This window comes from Rattus norvegicus, chromosome 12, assembly GCF_036323735.1.
Source record: "Rattus norvegicus strain BN/NHsdMcwi chromosome 12, GRCr8, whole genome shotgun sequence".
NCBI classification, from domain to species: Eukaryota; Metazoa; Chordata; class Mammalia; order Rodentia; family Muridae; genus Rattus; species Rattus norvegicus.
This window is the reverse complement of record NC_086030.1, coordinates 39,339,734-39,356,681: the sequence shown is the minus strand read 5'-3', so window position 1 is coordinate 39,356,681 and position 16,948 is coordinate 39,339,734. Positions and strand designations below refer to the sequence as shown.

The following is a 16,948-nucleotide window of genomic DNA, read 5'->3' as shown; positions in this document are numbered from 1 at the left end:
GAAATACTCCTCCCTTTGCTTCCTGAGTGCTAAAACTTAAAGGTGTGACCTACCACACCTTGCTAGTAACCAGTTTAAACAAGTTTAGGATGTATTTTTGTGTGCGGTGCACATGTGGAAATCAGAGGATACTTCTGAAGGCCAACTCTCTCCGTAGCATGTGAAATGTAAGGATCAAACTGTTTACAAGGCTTGGCAGTACATGCCATTTTGTGGGCCCTCGAATGACTTGACCAGGGCACTGCATACATTTCAGTGAAGAAAAAGACAGCCTTTTCAACAATCAGTGCTGGGAAGACTGGACTGGATGCCTACATGCAAAAGAATGTGACTGGACCCCACTACCACATAGCACACAGAGAGACAGGAGAAAAACCTTCGCGACTTTAGCGATCACTCACACATTGGAGTGTTGGAGAAAGGGTCAGCAATTAAGAGTGTGCACTGCTGGGCTGGAGAGATGGCTCAGTGGTTAAGAGCACTGACTGCTCTTCCAAAGGTCCTGAGTTCAAATCCCAGCAACCACATGGTGGCTCACAACCATCTGTAGTGGAATCTGATGCCCTCTTCTGTTGTGTCTGAATAAATAAACAAATTAAAAAAAAAAAAGTGTGTGCACGGCTCTTGCACAGGCCGTGAGTTTGGTGCCCAGTGCCTACATTTGTTTGGTGACTCACCACCAAATGCATGTAAGTGCAGCTCAAGGAGACCCGACTCCCTCCCCGCCTCCTCCTCACACACAATTCTCACACAAAATTAGAAACAAAGACAACTTCTACAAAACTGGGGGGAAAAGTAATGGATAAGGCACTAAACTTATTTTCATTTCGGATTCTGGGAGTTAGAGAAGTCAGGGGAGAAAGCATTTTATTTTCTGAAGCAAAGTGTGGGTTCTCACAAACTATGGGTCTACATTCAACTCTCAACTAAACGTGAATGGTTTCATGTGATCTACCCACCAACAGACCAGCAGGAAGGAAAACGGGGAATCAAAGAAGAAGGGAAGCTGGTGGTAGGTGAGGCCCCTGAAGAGCAGCGGCTGGTGCCCCATTCAGAGGAGAACCTAGAGACCGTGGAGAAGGAATAGAAGAAAAGGCCAGGGATGGGGATACTGTCCTGCAGAAACAACTGACTGTGTGACTAGACGTTTGTAAGGGGATGTTTAATTTTGCTGCACAGTTTGCTCAGAAGTAAACAAAACCAAAAAGGCAATTATTAACTAGCAAACCCAAAGTCATCAAGAAAGTGTACTCAACACATTTGGCTTAATCAGTGACCGAGGTGTACACGACTGTAAGGTCAATATCACCAACTTCACAAACTGGAAACACGGAGAGGGAAGAGTGGAGTCAGTAAAGGAGGATGCAAAAGTAACAAATCCTTACGTTGTACACAGGTCAGAAGGGAAATGGAGGCGTATGCCCACTACTGGATGAGACACAGATGGGAGGTGGACCCCGATGAGAACGAGTCTAGTGGGTGCCCGGCACGGTATCTGCCTGAGCGCCTGATCTGTATGTCTAGGACGAATTGCAACAACGGGGCACCAGATCCCCAGCCACACGAGCGTGGTCATCATGTGGCACTCTATCAATAACTCAGCTGTACTAATGGGAGGCAAGAACAAAACAAGGAGAGCGTACGTGAACACACACTGTGACTTCTGACTTTCTGAGATAGGTTCTTGTGGGACCCAAGAAGGCCTTGACCTTGCATCGAAGAAGAGGGCTGAAATTTAGATACTGTTGTCTCCCCTCTCCTGGGTATTTTTGGCTATGAAGCCACTGGCGTTTTAGAAAATGAATGTAGGTAGGTATCTGAGTCCTGAGATGAAGAGATGATCTCACTACGTTGTGATGGAGAAATAAAATACAGATGATTTGTACACACTCCCACACATTTCCTCAACGGCACTGCACATCCATAACAACTAGACCATGGGAGAAGATTCACTGTAATTAGGAGCTGAGAGCCAGACGCTAGCAGCTCTGGCACTCTTCAGGTCTCAGCTGGGTCCCTGAGACTGTGCTGCATATCACATATGGTGATGAGATTTCACTTCAGTATAGCTCTTTGCCTCTGTTAGTTACAAGTTCCTGCTACGAAACCTTTACAACGAGGAGGAATAGCTTCTAAGCACACTAAGCACAGAACGATGCCAAGCTGTCTAACCTCCTCCCTGCCTACTGGGTGGCATGGATTCAGCTGTAAAGACAGTAATCAATGAAATAACCTGAGTCCTATCAGCGGAATGGAGTGCAGTTGTGTCAAACGCAATTTTAGTGAGGTGAGGATATCCCATAATTTCTTGAGAAAGGACAACTTTCTCCCTTGTATTTATACTTGTGATTCCCCCCCACCCCCCACATAAATAACAATTCTAATCCAAACTGTCTTAGGCTATCAGAAAACACTGTTAACTTGATTGAGGAAGTGTGACCTTGACACTGTCTACCTTGCTATATGCAAAACCAAGCTCCTTCCAAATCCTCTCAGAGTCGGCTCCAGACAAAGAACAATGGAAAGAACAAGGATTCTGGGAGATGTGATAGACCAACAGTAGACCTCTCTATAGGGATTTCATTTCTAACAACAGGCTCCTTAACAGAAGATTGTAAGGGCAACAGAGGCAGAAATACGGTCAACTGTGTTCAGTGGACCCTGCCTCCCAGCCCATCCTCGGCTATTGCCCACACACTGGCTGCAGGCATGATCTTGTCTCTTATCACCCAGGAAATGTCCTAGGCTATAGTTTGGATCAGGAACCACCGTAATATGCCTTCAATGATAGGCTTTTGATAGGAAGTATCCTAATTCTCACAGCGACTTCCTCTCTAGAGCTGGTGGGCTCAATCACTTGTATGTTAAAGCACTGTGACCAGACAGTAGTTCTCCATAGCTGTCCAGAGCCCAGAGTCCCACAGGTCTGGGGCCCAGCTCACCCGATAGGTTGATCTCTGTCAGAGAGTCCCGGGTGGTGGTGCCGACCGCAGTGAGCAGGTTGATGGACTGATCAGTGACGTGGTTACAGTAACTGAGGTGGAGCTTGGAGAGCAGGGGCATATGGCGAATAATGAGCCGCAGGGAGACATCTGTGATGTCCAGGCCAGCTAGGCGCAGTTCCACAATGTTCCGGAGCTTGCTCCGATTGTCCATTTGACCTGTTGGGACAGATGGGAGAGAGGCGACCCATCAGCCTCTATAGGGAAGACCCACATCAGGAAGTGTACCCAACGACACAGCCGGAATCTCGGCATTTGAAGCTTCCACATCAGAACCTGTACTTCTAGATCCTCTACAGAGCAATGAGAATTCATAACCGGTTGGGAGCTTTGTCTTCAGGCCTGGCTGTTTTCACTGCACTTTATTCTAGCAGTCCTAAGTCCAAGCTGGTCTTTGCCTTTACCATCAAGAAATCTCAGAAACAGAGCCTAAATTTCATGGAAAACCAAAACCTTGGCTGGTGCAGGAATGGCCCACTGTCCTTGTCTGCTGTCACCTCACTTTATACACATCCTCATCTGAGCTTTGGCTGGGGGATCGGGAGGCACCCAGGCAGCTGACCTGGGACCACACCCTCACACCCTAATGACATTCTGCCCTGTATCTTCCAGCAAAGGGCTGAGGCCAGAGGAAGCTTGGGGCAGGACAGTAGGTGATTGTGGTCAAAATAGAACAGGGTACTTTGGTCACCTCATGTCCATGGGACAGACGCTTAGGGTACAGCCCCAGCCCAGCAACTCACCTGGCCTGTTGTCTGTGGGTGGAGACAGGAGATCCCGCATCTGGGCATCCTTTAGTCCTTCTACCCACTGGACATCCAGGGTCCGGAGCAGTGGACAACTGGAGCTACAGAGGGCTGAGACAGCGATCCATGAGCAGCCTGACAGCACCAAGTCTCGGAGCCCTAGAGACGAGAAGAGGGCAGGAGTCAGGTGACACCATCCAGGCCACCATCACTACACACTTGGGGCCCTTCACCAAACGCTTACCAGGCAACCGGTTGATGAGCCAGCTCAGCTGCTTCTTGGAGATGTTGGTCCAGCTGAGATCCAGGGAGACCGGCTGCCGCCGGATGATGCCGCTCAGCATCAGGGGAGTGATGGACTTGCAGTGGTTCAGGTCGATGCGGGTCCACAACCGCTTATCGCAGCACCTGGGAGTCAGCCAGACGGGAATCATCAGAGCTGTCCCCCGGGGGTGGGGACCCCTGCTTGGCTGCAGTAACTTCCCCACCTCTGTCTACAAGGAGGATGTGCCTTTAAGATCCAGCCCTCTGTGGGGTTGAGGATTTAGCTCAGTGGTAGAGCGCTTGCCTAGGAAGCGCAAGGTCCTGGGTTCGGTCCCCAGCCCCAGGGGGGAAAAAAAAAAAAGATCCAGCCCTCTGTAATGTACTTAGCACCCACCCCAAGTATGGGCACCTCTGCTGACGGCCACATGCTTATATAGACAATTCCAGCTAGAACTCTCCATGAAATGCCTCCTGGGCCTTACTACGCCTTCTATAGGATGCGTCTTAACAACCCCTGTGGAGGTAGGTACTGGATCCTCCTGTTAATGACGGAAGGTCAGAAACTCAGCTGAAACTAGGAAAACGGCAGGCTGAATTAGTCACTATGGGCATACTCTCAGCCAACGTCAGCCAAGTCTAGACAAGGGATTCTGCATGGCCCTTAGTTTTCCGTGTTGGAAAGCAGACACGTGCCTCCACTGCAGTTCAAGCACTACACGCTTCCACGGACCGAGCTGACCCACAACCTAGCCCTCCCGCACAGGGCGTTCCTTACCAGCGGTTCCAGGTCCTGCAGACCCGCATGCAGACACACAGGTCTTGGTGGCTGAGGTAGCTGAAGACTGCCATCCACACCTCCCTATGCATGACATGGGCTGCTCCATCATCCAGGGGCAGCGAGTCAGGTGGGGGGCTGATGGGTGGTGGCCGGATCACGTGACGCTCCATCTGGATGCACTTGGGTGGGGATGTAGAGGGCGGGGGCCGGGAGATGACACGAGGTGGGCTGCGAAGCCCAGGTCCCAGTGAGTGCCGCAGCTCCCGAGGAGTGCCGTTGAGCCCTTTGCTGAAGCGGTGCGGGCGCTCGCAGTGGCTTAAGGGCCTCTTTGGCTCCTCGTTTTCACTCTCGGGCTCTGACTTGATAGGCTGGTGGTTCTCGTGGGCTAAGGTGCTCTCTGTCTTTTGGATCTCGTGGTTGAGCTCCTTGCTTAGCTCTTTGCTCAACTCCTTGTTGGGAAGCCGCCGTTTCCGGCGCATCTTCACCTTCCTCTTCTCTTCTGGGCCCTCGGCCCCCTCAGTGCTGGGCCCAGCTGTGGGCGAGCTGGACCGTGACTGATCACTCTCCCGGGTCTTAGGAGGTGCCTCAGGCAGGTCGTCCTCTGGCTCCTGCTTGAAGCGCCGAAGGGGCTTGTTGGCCAGTGACAGCCGATCCTCAGCGTTCTTCCAGGACCGCCGCTGCCGGAGAGAGTGAGAAGGGTGAGGATGGGTGGCCTGGGATTAACCCAGTCTGGGGCAGCACCCACCCCAGACTTCCCAACCCTACAATGAGATGTAGTTGGGCCACCAGGTGGCTGTGTTGCCTCCAGCTCTGACAGCCTAAAGTAGGCTGCAGGTACACAAGGGGAGGGAGGGAAGATGGTACCTTTTTCCTGAGAAGCTTATCTTCTTTGCCAGGTTTTAGCTGTCATAGGAAGAAAGGGTACAGAGCTTGCTCCTGGACTGGAGAAAATGGTCCCCCTTACACTCCCACCCCACAAGCCCAGTCTCTTGAGTAAGGGCTAGGAGGCCATCTTCCTATAAAGCCATGACTTTACATCTGACAGCCTGATGCTCTCCCAGAGAATGACAGAAATAATGGAAGATGGCCAATTGTTCCCGCCCAGCTGACCTCCCACCTGAAATAGATCAGAGAGGATAGTTGCCTACTAACAGCAGTGTCATGGCTGAGGGAGCCCAGAGCTCTGGAGACCAGGCAGGAGACACCCCTAGTCAAGCCTAAGCCAGGAGCTTCTCCAGGCGCCACCTTGTGGCTACTAATGGCAAGGCCCATAGCAAAGCAGGGCTGCCAGGACCTTCCCAGCTGCAGCCTCCCCAACCACCAGAGGCCTCTCCACCTCAGCCTCTCAGGCGGGCTGCAGCCCAGCAGCGATGGACAAGGGTGTGGGGAGTGGGGCGGAGGGCAGCCTGACTCCAGAGTCCCCAGGGCCTCAGGAGGGCGGGGCGTGGGAGCACCTGCTGCTGGAAGTAAGTGAGACTGGATCTCCACCAAGGGCTGAGACTGCTGCCTAGAGGGGGCCTCGGCGAGAGGTGAGAGGAGGAACCGGGGGACGTTTGAAGCGTCGAGGCCTAAAGGGGGTGGGAAGAGGAGTGACTTCGCTGGCTTTTCTCTTTCTTTTGGACCAGGCTTTCAGAACTTGGGTGACCTGCTCAGGGCAGCTCTTAAGAGGCCAGGATTCCCGGGTTGTACCCATTAACTTTCCTTGGTCCCCACCCCACACCCCCATACCTAAGACCAGCCACACCACCCTTCTGCTTGCTACCCAGGCCTTCCCAGGTCGTACTCGCTTGCGTGCACTCAGCTCTTGGGGCTTCTCGTATTTCCGCTTCCTCCTCAGGTGCACATCGTCAGACTTTCGGCGGAGGATGCCATCTGTAGGCACCTTCTTGGGGTGCTCGTCTGACCTGCGACGGGGGGCCTCTTCACACTCACTCCTCCGCTTGGCAGGCTCCTGCCCTTCCTTGTTGTCCCGGTTCATCTTCTGCTCCTTGAGCAAGGAGCCAGGCAAGTTGGAGGCATACTTAAAGCCAGGGCCACGCTTTTGCTTGTAGGCCAAAAAGAGAGAACAACAATCCAACTGTATATCCTTGAACTTGCTTCTCTTTGCCCAGCCCGCTGCACCCCACCTGACTGACAACTGGGGACAGGCTGGTCCTGGCAAGGCCCGGCCCATCCCTTTCTGCCAACCCGACCCAACCAGGGACTTGGAGTCCGCACTCACTTTCCCGGTCTTGCCGGCATGGTTACACTTCGGACACTCCCAGCAGTTGGGAAGCTCATCGTTGACCACACCCTCTGATTCCTTAATCTGCAAGGACAGGACAGGACTCAGTGGGCAAGGAGGGGTACTCAGAGAGTCCACAGGACACAAGGTCCTTCAAAGACCGGTATACCTCAGCATTCACACCCTCCCCAAAGCTGTGTCCACCTTGTGCCTAGCCTAAAGGGAAGACCCACCACGTGGCTGTGTTATTTACCTTAGCTGAGCTCAAGAGAAATGGTGAAGCAATAATTACCAGGAGAGGCTGGCTTCCAACGCCACGATGGCATAGCAACCCCTTCAGGTGAGTGTGCAGAGGGAACCAAGGCCCTCACCGCTTGCAGCCCACAGACATGAACGCTGGGACAGAGACGTGTGCCAGCACAGAATGTGTTCTTCCTTTCTCAGGTGGAATCAGCTGCCTGAGCCAGGCAGGCACAGAGGTCACCCACAAGGCATTCCTGCCCTAGCATATCACAGAAACCGGTTCTTGGTGCAAATGCATAGGAGAAAAACCACCTATTGCTCAGGACCCGCCCTCCCTGGCCCAGGCTCTTTTCTCCCAGAAGCCAGGTCTCAGGTGCTTTCTGTCTACTAAGATGCTTGGAACCTGCCATGGTTCTGGGGTCCAGGGTATTCAGAATGAACTGAGTTTACTCAGTCAGGACATGACTTCAAACTCTTCCTGCCCTGGACTCATCACCCAACACAGAATGACCTAGAACTGAAGGGTGTGTGTGTGTGTGTGTGTGTGTGTGTGTGTGTGTGTGTGTGTGTGTGCAGAGCCTCTGGGGGATACTACCTTAAGGCATCCAGGACTCATCACCCAACACAGAATGACCTAGAACTGAAGGGTGTGTGTGTGTGTGTGTGTGTGTGTGTGTGTGTGTGCAGAGCCTCTGGGGGATACTACCTTAAGGCATCCAGGACTCATCACCCAACACAGAATGACCTAGAACTGAAGGGTGTGTGTGTGTGTGTGTGTGTGTGTGTGTGTGTGTATGTGTGTGTGTGTGTGTGTGCAGAGCCTCTGGGGGATACTACCTTAAGGCATCCAGGGTGGATGATCTCGTTGCAGATGGAGCACTCCATGAGCATGAGGTTAAACTTGCCTTCTTCCTCTTCCACTGTGTCCTCCTTCCCTGCCTCGCCACACACAAGGCACACGGCGGTGTGGGGCAGCACTGGCTGAGGACCCAAGAAACATGCAAGCCATCAGGGAGGGAAGACAGACCCCACTGGGGACTAGAACCGTCAGGGGTCAGAAAGCTGCTCCAGGCCAATTTATTCCCATACTAACAGTGCTAGGTACTCTACAAGATCTAGGAAAACAGCAAGGAACAGAAGAGATAAACATCTCTTGTATCCAGAGCTTATCTTTTAAAGGAGTGAGGCAGACAACCTGAGGAAATTATTCTGTTTATATCAACAAATCTAAATGTGTCCACAGAGGGCTAACACCTTCTTCCCATTGTTATCAGAGCACAATCCACAGTCTCGGTTCTGAGACCTCAAAGAGGACTCAGCCACACCCATCTTGAGTAAGAACAAGGCATTATTTGCATTCTGCCATAACAGTGCAAAAGCATGGGTGGGTGGCAGGGTTGGGACTTCACTGAGGTGCCAGGCCCTAGCATCTAGGCAGCCAGTCAATCACGCAGGCCCACACGCATACCGAAAAGATCTGCAGTTCCACTTGCCGTCTTGGATTACTAAGTTCAACAAACTTCTACCCCTGAGCACACATCCTTTCCACACAGGAAATAGGCGCACAGTACTTCCCCATGCCAAGGGCCACTATCAAAGGGAAACACATGTGACTATGTTTTGAGCTCAACTGATCACCAGGTTCTCCACAGAACAACTTTTTTTTTATTTTTTTATTTTTTTTTCTTCTGCTATTTATTTAGAGACAAGGTTTCCCAATGTAGCCCAGGGTATCTAGGAACTCATGACCTGCCTGCTTCAGCCTCCATACAGAGACTGGTGTAAGCTAACATGTCTAGCTCGGAGTATAACTTTTTAACTGAAAAAGTAGAAAAGGGCTGGAGAGATGGCTCAGTGATTAAGAGCACTGACTGCTCTTCCACAGGTCTTGAGTTCAAGTCCCAGCATCCACATGGTGGCTCACAACCATCTGTAATGGGATCTGATGCCCTCTTCTGGTGTGTCTGAAGACAGCTACAGTGTACTAACATACATAAAATAAATATTTTTTAAAAATATATTGAAAAAGTAGGAAAAAAACCTGGCTGCTGTTGTATTTTCTTGAAGACTTAAGATCTGATCCTGTCATTAAAAAAAGAAAAATAACCACCAACTTGTTGTACACATGACAAATTCAAGGCTAACATAACAGTTAATGAAAACTTCCTTCCCCTGGTACTCTTTCCAAGTCCAGGAACAGGCTTCTTATCAGAATGATAATAACACTATCAAATGTGATCTATGTGCATATGCTTAGAGCATGCTGCAGTCTCTGGGAATGGCTTCAGTACCAGTATGTAATGCTACAACCATAACTGCAGAGGCAAGGCCAGCCAAGCTTGACAACTCTTAATACAACAATATGAAAAGCTGATGGTTACAATTTCAGATTCCATCTTGCAACTGACATTAAGCTGTCGCCTAGGGCACTGGTGACTCATACCCTTAATCCCAGCACTCAGCAGGCAAGACGATCTCTAAATTCAAGGCTAGCCTGATCTACAGCATGAGTTCCAGGACAGCCAGACACACACACACACACACACACACACACACACACACACACACACACACACACACCACCACCACCACCACCACCATCACCACAACAAACCCAACCAACCAACCAACCAACCAAAAAACAGTAAGTAAATAAAATAACAAAAGAAGCTACCACCTGGGGCTGGAGGAATGGCTCAGTGGTTAGAGCACTGACTGATCTTCCAGAGGTCCTGAGTTCAATTCCCAGCAACCACATGGTGGCTTAAAACCATGTAATGGGATCCGATGCCCTCTTCTGGTGGGTCTGAACACAGCTACAGTGTAATCATATATAGTAAATAAAACTTAAAAAAAAAAAAAATAAATAAAGCAGCTACCACCCGTGGGGTTTGGATGGCTCTAAGGACCCAGGCTCATCTACCGAAGACTTAGCATGCTCCTCTCTTGCTCAGCAACCTGTGGGAGGCAGGGCTTTTCCTCAGGTTCCATCCAAATCATCATATCTAACTGGTGGTATACAGAAGCAGATATGAAAACGCAAGTCCTAGTGAGTCAGATACAAGAGATTTACAGAAACATGAGATAATGCCACTTTCCCCTTACTAATTACTTTTATTTTTAAAAATATAGAGTTGGCTCTCATAAAAATGTCATTTGTGAACATACTTATTTTTAAAATGAACCTAAACCTTTTTTAATTTCTCAATTGTAATTTCAAATACATCATTAGATTAATATGACTTTTCTTAAGACCATGTAATTTGAAAATTGCTATGAATGATACACAGTGAGGCCAGGGGTCAACTTAGCTCTTCAGCCTTCTTGTGCCAATTAGTGCCTACTATACGGGGGAGAAGCACCATCAGTCTTAGTCAAAGTGCTTCACAAGGGCCTCAAAATAATCTGGGACACAAACATTCCACAGATAAGTTTACGAGAGGCTAGCTATAGTAACAAACACCTTTATTCCCAGCACTCAGAGGCAGGTGGGTCTCAATGAGTTTGAGGCCAGCCAACGCTCTACAGGGAGACTAAAACAGGGAGTCTCAAAAACAAGGCACACTTTCAGGAACCTGTCCGTGGAAACTGCTGTCGGAACGAACACAGTGGCTCCTAGACTTCCCACACCGGAAGACCTGTGACGATCTGCCCAGGTAGAAAAGACAGAGAAAACCTGTGTAGAATGCTGTCTTTCTCTCTGTAGGTGCCCGGCTAGGCACCTCCTTGTGCAGTCTTGTTAGGAGAAAGAGACTCTTGTGTCTCCTTGCTTTCTCTATGGACACATAGCTTCCTGAATTGGCTAAATGCTTTTTTCCCCAAAAACATATTGCGTTCTGTAGCCCAGGCTGATTTGGCAATTGCTGCATTCAGAACAGGCAGGCCTCACACTGTCAATCTTCCTGTCTCAGCCTCTAACCTTTACCCATATGTGACCCACATTCCCTGCTCCCTTTTCCCGTGTGTATGTAGTAGCTTCATACACAGACATAGACATCCTCCTTGCTGCCCAATCTCATCTCCATCCAGGATCACATCGGTTGCCTCAGAGTCAACCTCAGACCATGGCTTCCATGGGCTGTTCCCACCAAGTCTGGTCTACTCAATTCATACCAAGCCAAGCTCCTTGTGTTAGATGCCCTGGCCCACCTGGCTGACAGCTTCCTTGCGCAGCTCCTTGACTTTGCTCCCCTCTGCCTTTTCTTGCCCAGCACCCATCTTTTCCTTGGATTTCAGTTGAGTTGTCTTTGTTTTCCCAAATACCCAAGTGGCAGCTGCTTCCTCATCCCACACCTTTATAGAATAATCACTTTCTTCAGGTTGTTTGAATATATATATCTGATGTCTGATACTTCACAATTTCAGATGAAAGATGATTTCTTAAAATTTTTTAAAGCTGGGTCTCTATCAGTCCTCCCTAGCCTGGAACTCTTTTGTAGACCAGGTTGGCCTTGAACTCAAAGAGATCTGTCTGCTTCCTGAACACTGAGATTAATTAAAGGCATGATGCAGGTTCAATTCCTAGTACCATTTACTTGGTACCTCACAACTGTCTGTAACTTCAGTTGGACAGACGGGGACACACACACAGGCAAAACACTCATGTGATGCATGCACATGGTGTATATACACGTTGGCAAAAGTCATAAACATAAAACAAAGTAATCGAATCTCAACAAAAAGCCTGAGTTTGATTTTGAGCAACAATATGCAGGATATATAAAGAATTCTTACAACTTATCAAAGCAAAAGACCAAAAAATCCAACTTGAAGCTGTGCAAAGGACTTGAAAGAAAGATATACGAATGGCTAACAAACACATGGCAAAGTGTCAATCATACATCGGGCAATTCAAGTAAATAAGCAGTCCGCTATGCTCAATACAGATTAGGGCGGTATGTTAAAAACAAAGAACAGACAACTCAAGGAAGTGATGTGGCCCAGGCTGTGGAGAATCTCTGCACTTCTCATGCACTGTGAAATGGTGGAACCACTATGGAAATTCCTCAAAAACTAACAACAGAATCACTACGACCCAACAGTTCCACTGCTGCCCACAGAGGCCAGATCTCAGAAGGGCACTTGGGTATCCATGCTCACTGCAGTGTTATTCACAAAGGCCAAGAGGTAGAGACAATTCCAGTATTCGCAGAGAACAACAAAACAGGTATGATACGCATCTATCTAAAGTGATATTACATATCTAATATTACCCAAGATTAACAAACTAGCCGGGTAGGAGGTCGAGGCAGAGGACTTGCATGTGTTTGTCAAGGCCAGCAGGGTTACAAAGCAACGCCATGGCACAATAACCAAACGGCATACAAAACTTTTAAATTAAAATACTTCTGTCAGGTGTAACAAGTGTCTTTGAGCATGTTGTGCTAAGTGAAATAAACAACTCCTACAAGGACAAACACTGTCTAATTTCTCATAAACGTGCTCTCTGCACTGGTTAAACTCTCAGAAACTGAAAACGTTACAGTGGTTTCTAGGAACTGGGAAAATGGCTAGAGTTCTGCCTGAAGCAAAAATGAAAATGAAGAAAGATGAAAATGTCCTCTAGATCAGCCACAGATTGTGCATAGAATTAACACTATGCTATATGCTTAAAATATGTATATTGGTATATTTTATGGTATGTATTTTTTGACCCAAAGCAACAACAAGGTGGCATGAACGCAGAGAGAAAGAGACGAAGCTCAAGGCTTGGGTGTGTGTTGGTGGGGGGTTTTGGGGGAGGGGGTGGGCTGCTGCATTCATGACGGAGGAGCTCACTCACCCAATACCATGCTGGACTCATGGTCCAGTTCACCAGGATGGAGGGAATCTGGTTACTCCAGCTAAGCCAGCTTTTCAAGGGGTCAGGAAGAAGACCACTGGGCCCTCAGGGAGCAGTGTCTCCGGGAGGGCAAAGTCTAAGAGTGTGGAGGAGGGAACTAAAGCTGAACTCCAGGACGGTCAGATTGCCAAAGAAGCACGGAGTGTCTGGAGTTGCCGGCTGAGTTTTCCACGGGCCCAGCCCAACCATGCCATATATCAGCTCTCCTCATCTAGGGCAAATTAACTGTCCACCCAACTGCTGATTATGAAGACAGGAAGGAAGGGCCCAGGACCCTGGATCACAAATGTTGGTAATGGGGTCACAGTCAAGACAGGCTGCCCTGACCTTTAATAAGGGGGACTTCAAAGTACTCAGCTATTTCAGGCAGGGAAGACTTAGAGACCACCAGACAACACACAGGAGTCTGCAGCACGGCAAGGCTGCCCAAGTGTAACCAAGGGTAGCTGGGAAGGGAACCGCCTAAAACCCCCTCATCCCATGGAGCCCCTCTGGGCAGGACAGACTAGCAGGGAGCCGGAGCCCCGCAGGCCCTGCCGGTGCCTTCTGTGCACTCACCGCGATGCACTGCCGCATGATGCAGCTCTGCTTCATGCGCCCAGGACCTCCGAACTTCTTCATGTCCTTGCAAAAGTGGCACTCTCCACACTCCGTCCGCAGGCAGGCCTCGCACTTGCGGCATCGCGTCCGGCGCCTGCGAGCTCCTGCTGTTGTTCGGTTGGCAGCCAACTTCACCGCTGAGGCCGGGCCCAACTTGCCCTTAGGCCGACCCACCACCCGGTTCTGGTCAAGAACAGATGGAACAAGTGAGATGGGAGGAGTCAAGGGCAGCCCAGCCCCTGGGAGAGGCTGCCAGGCTGAGCTGTACACCTGAGCAAGAGATGCTGACCTTGGGTGGCAACAGTGGCACCCCAGAAAGTGACTCATCCCGAGATGGGATTCAGGGCAGCTAGGTTAAAGGAGGGCAAGTCAGGTAACCTCCTGAAAGGGGAACAATTGGATACAGGCCAGTGTGGGAGCACACATGAAGACAGGGAGAAGGGCCATGTGACTGGGCATCTTTCTAGAAGCCAAGAAATACCAAGGACTATAGACCAACATCAAAGGCAGAAGCAAGGAGGATCCTTTGGAGCGAGAGTGATCTGGGGCTTCTCAGACTGTGTGTTAAAGGCCCGCAGTTCTAAGCCCTCTCCCAGCACAGCTATAAGTAGCTTTACTACAGGGAGCAACTGGGCTGCCCTGGCCTCCTCCTGCCCACAGCTAATCTACTCTTCCTGGGAAAGGGGGCGACAGGGCACAGGCCTCTAACACCTGTGCCAAAGCATCGACTCTCTCCCCTCTGAGCTTGGCTGAGAAACTGCATAGGACTAGTTCATACATTTTTGGGGGATGTGAAGAGGTCTAGCACTCATAAGAATGCCTCAAACTGGCGGTTCCTCTGAGACAAGGCTCAGAAGAACTGACATCACAGGTATCTCATGCAACACTGCATGGCCATGAGATGGCTCGCCACCCAGATACCCCCAAGAGAATTGGGCAGTACCCCCTGAAGAAGGCCCGCACTTCAGAGACACCCCACTTCCAAAGTGGGCTTCAATGTATCATTCCTTGTGACTTGAAAGAAAACAAGCGACCAGATAAAAATAAAGCACTCCCAACCATGAAGGGAGCAGCTGTAGTTCTTGCTTCCAGCCCCCAGTCCCAGAGCCTTGCCAAATCCAATGCATGGAGGACCTGCAGGACTGGGGTTCACTGTCGATCAAGGTTCTGAGACAGGAAGAACCAGCACAGTGATAGTACTGTCTGTCTAAAGCACTGGTTCTCAATCTGTGGGTAGTGACCCTTCTGGGTTAACAATCCTTTCACAGGGGTCACTTAAAATCATCGGACAACACAAATATTTACACTAAGATTCGTAACAGTAGCAAAACTACAGTTATGAAGTAGCAATGAAAATAATCTCATGAGGAACTGTATGAAAGGGTCACAGCACCAGGAAGGTTGAGACCCACTGCTCTAAAGTGTCCTTTTGTAGGGTGAGTTTACTGGGACAATCACCCGGCTCCTAAGGAGGGCGCTGCTCTTGTTCAAACCGACTAGCCTATCACCTAATGGCAACAGTCACTTTTCAGACAGCAGCTCGCCCTCAGCAGACATCTGCCCTTTGTTAGCCTGGCTCTACATGGAGAATCCTGTGTCTCACGGCGTGAGGATCTGTTGCTGTGCAGCGTGCCAGCTTCCAGGTACCCGTCCTACCACACGTCTCCCCCGACCTCAGGGGAAGCTTCCTAGGACACCATCCTAAGAGAAAAGGTCTGTGATGTCTCCACTCTCTCTGCTCTGAACCCTAATTAAGCACCATCATCTCCCCTGTGATGGGAGGCCCCACCCACCAAAGTCAAGTAGCAGAGCGTCCCAGAGACCTCTCATTGTCCTTACAGTGAGTCTGGGCTTCCCCTAAACACACACAGCCCAGTTCTACCATGCTGACACCATTAGTGGGACACACCAGTCTTCATCCACACTATATATGTCAGGTCAAGTTACAGGTCTGTCACCAAGAAAGCCTATCACAACTAGTGTCCAGAGCTTTGTGGACCTGAGAACTTGGCAAACAGCCACAACAAAAATGTCTAGAACACAGCAGTGTTGACAAGAATGACAGGTAACGGGGTTGGGGATTTAGCTCAGTGGTAGAGCGCTTGCCTAGGAAGCGCAAGGCCCTGGGTTCGGTACCCAGCTCCGAAAAAAAGAACAAAAGAACAAAAAAAAAAAAAAAAAAAAAAGAATGACAGGTAACTGTAATGGTAGGCATTTTCTTAACACAATTCATGAAGACTGTGGCCACCATTCTACATACGATACAAACAGTTGCCTTACTGCTCCCATTTTACAGACAACATCTAAAACTAAAGGTCAAGTGGCTCATCCAAGATCGCAAAGCCTACAGAGATGTGGACACAATGGAAGTATGGCAACAGCCTCACATAATCCACCACAACTGCCAAGGGCTCTCATACTGAAGGTACAGCAAGATGCACAGGACACAGGACACTAGAAGCGTAGAACCCAGAAGGTGCCTTCTCTACACGGTGCCTTTTGCTCTTTCTACCATGGGGCCAGTGTCCTCAGAGGTCACTCATCAAACTCTTAAAAAAAAGTAGCAGTGACATGAATATTTTGGAAGCCTCAGGTCAGGTACAGAGAAGGGTAGCACATCACCCATCTTTAAGGGAAAAACCAACTAGGAGGGCTTATGCTTGGGCCCTGGGTGCAGGAAATTCCATAGGCTGGCCTCTCTGGTGAAAAACTAAGGAAATTCAGTCCAAGGTTACTTTGGATATAAGAGGCCAGTAAGACCAGCAGGGCCTACCTTCCCTTGCTTTCCAAAGCAGACTCGCATCTAAAAGCACATTCCTACCTCTAGAAAGTGACTCCACGTAGACCTAACTAGCACAGACATGCTGGAAAATGGCTGAGTAAATGACAGCTAACACCTTCAGAGAAGCCATTTCCTAGGACCCGATCCCTGCTCTCTGCAAATCCAGCCAGAGACAGGCTTTGGCTATGGTCACCAGCTGGCTTGCTGGGAGGAAACCAACCAACACATGCAGGATCATAAATACCACAGAAAACATTCTCCAAGAGGAAGAAAAACCATGAAAATCAACTTACAACTCCAACTAGAGCTAGGCACAGTGGCTCGAGTCTTTAGCCTCAGTACTTGAGAGGCAGACACAGGTCTCTGTGAGCTTGAGGCCAGCCTGGCAGTCTCAGGATAGTCAGGGCTACATAGAGACCTTGTCTTAAAGAACAAAAAACAAAACAAAAAGTCCAACCAGGACTCTG

General features: G+C 49.5%; 1 protein-coding gene across 18 annotated transcripts in view; it reads right to left on the bottom strand.

Annotated features, from left to right (window-relative positions):
• Positions 1-16,948, bottom strand: part of Kdm2b (lysine demethylase 2B) — a 137,705-nt gene that overhangs the window by 5,445 nt on the left and 115,312 nt on the right. For 10 of the 18 annotated variants that reach the window (XM_063271329.1, XM_063271327.1, XM_063271326.1 and 7 more), the window contains 10 exons: positions 13,658-13,882; positions 8,095-8,238; positions 7,012-7,098; positions 6,574-6,843; positions 6,245-6,358; positions 5,655-5,693; positions 4,788-5,467; positions 3,993-4,156; positions 3,746-3,907; positions 2,943-3,161 (listed from right to left, as the gene is read on the bottom strand). In XM_063271329.1, coding sequence (XP_063127399.1) covers positions 2,943-3,161; positions 3,746-3,907; positions 3,993-4,156; positions 4,788-5,467; positions 5,655-5,693; positions 6,245-6,358; positions 6,574-6,843; positions 7,012-7,098; positions 8,095-8,238; positions 13,658-13,882 — 2,104 coding nt within the window. The remainder of the gene's footprint in view (positions 1-2,942; positions 3,162-3,745; positions 3,908-3,992; positions 4,157-4,787; positions 5,468-5,654; positions 5,694-6,244; positions 6,359-6,573; positions 6,844-7,011; positions 7,099-8,094; positions 8,239-13,657; positions 13,883-16,948) is intronic. The other 8 variants (XM_039089472.2, NM_001100679.1, XM_063271332.1 and 5 more) reach the window with 4 other exon arrangements.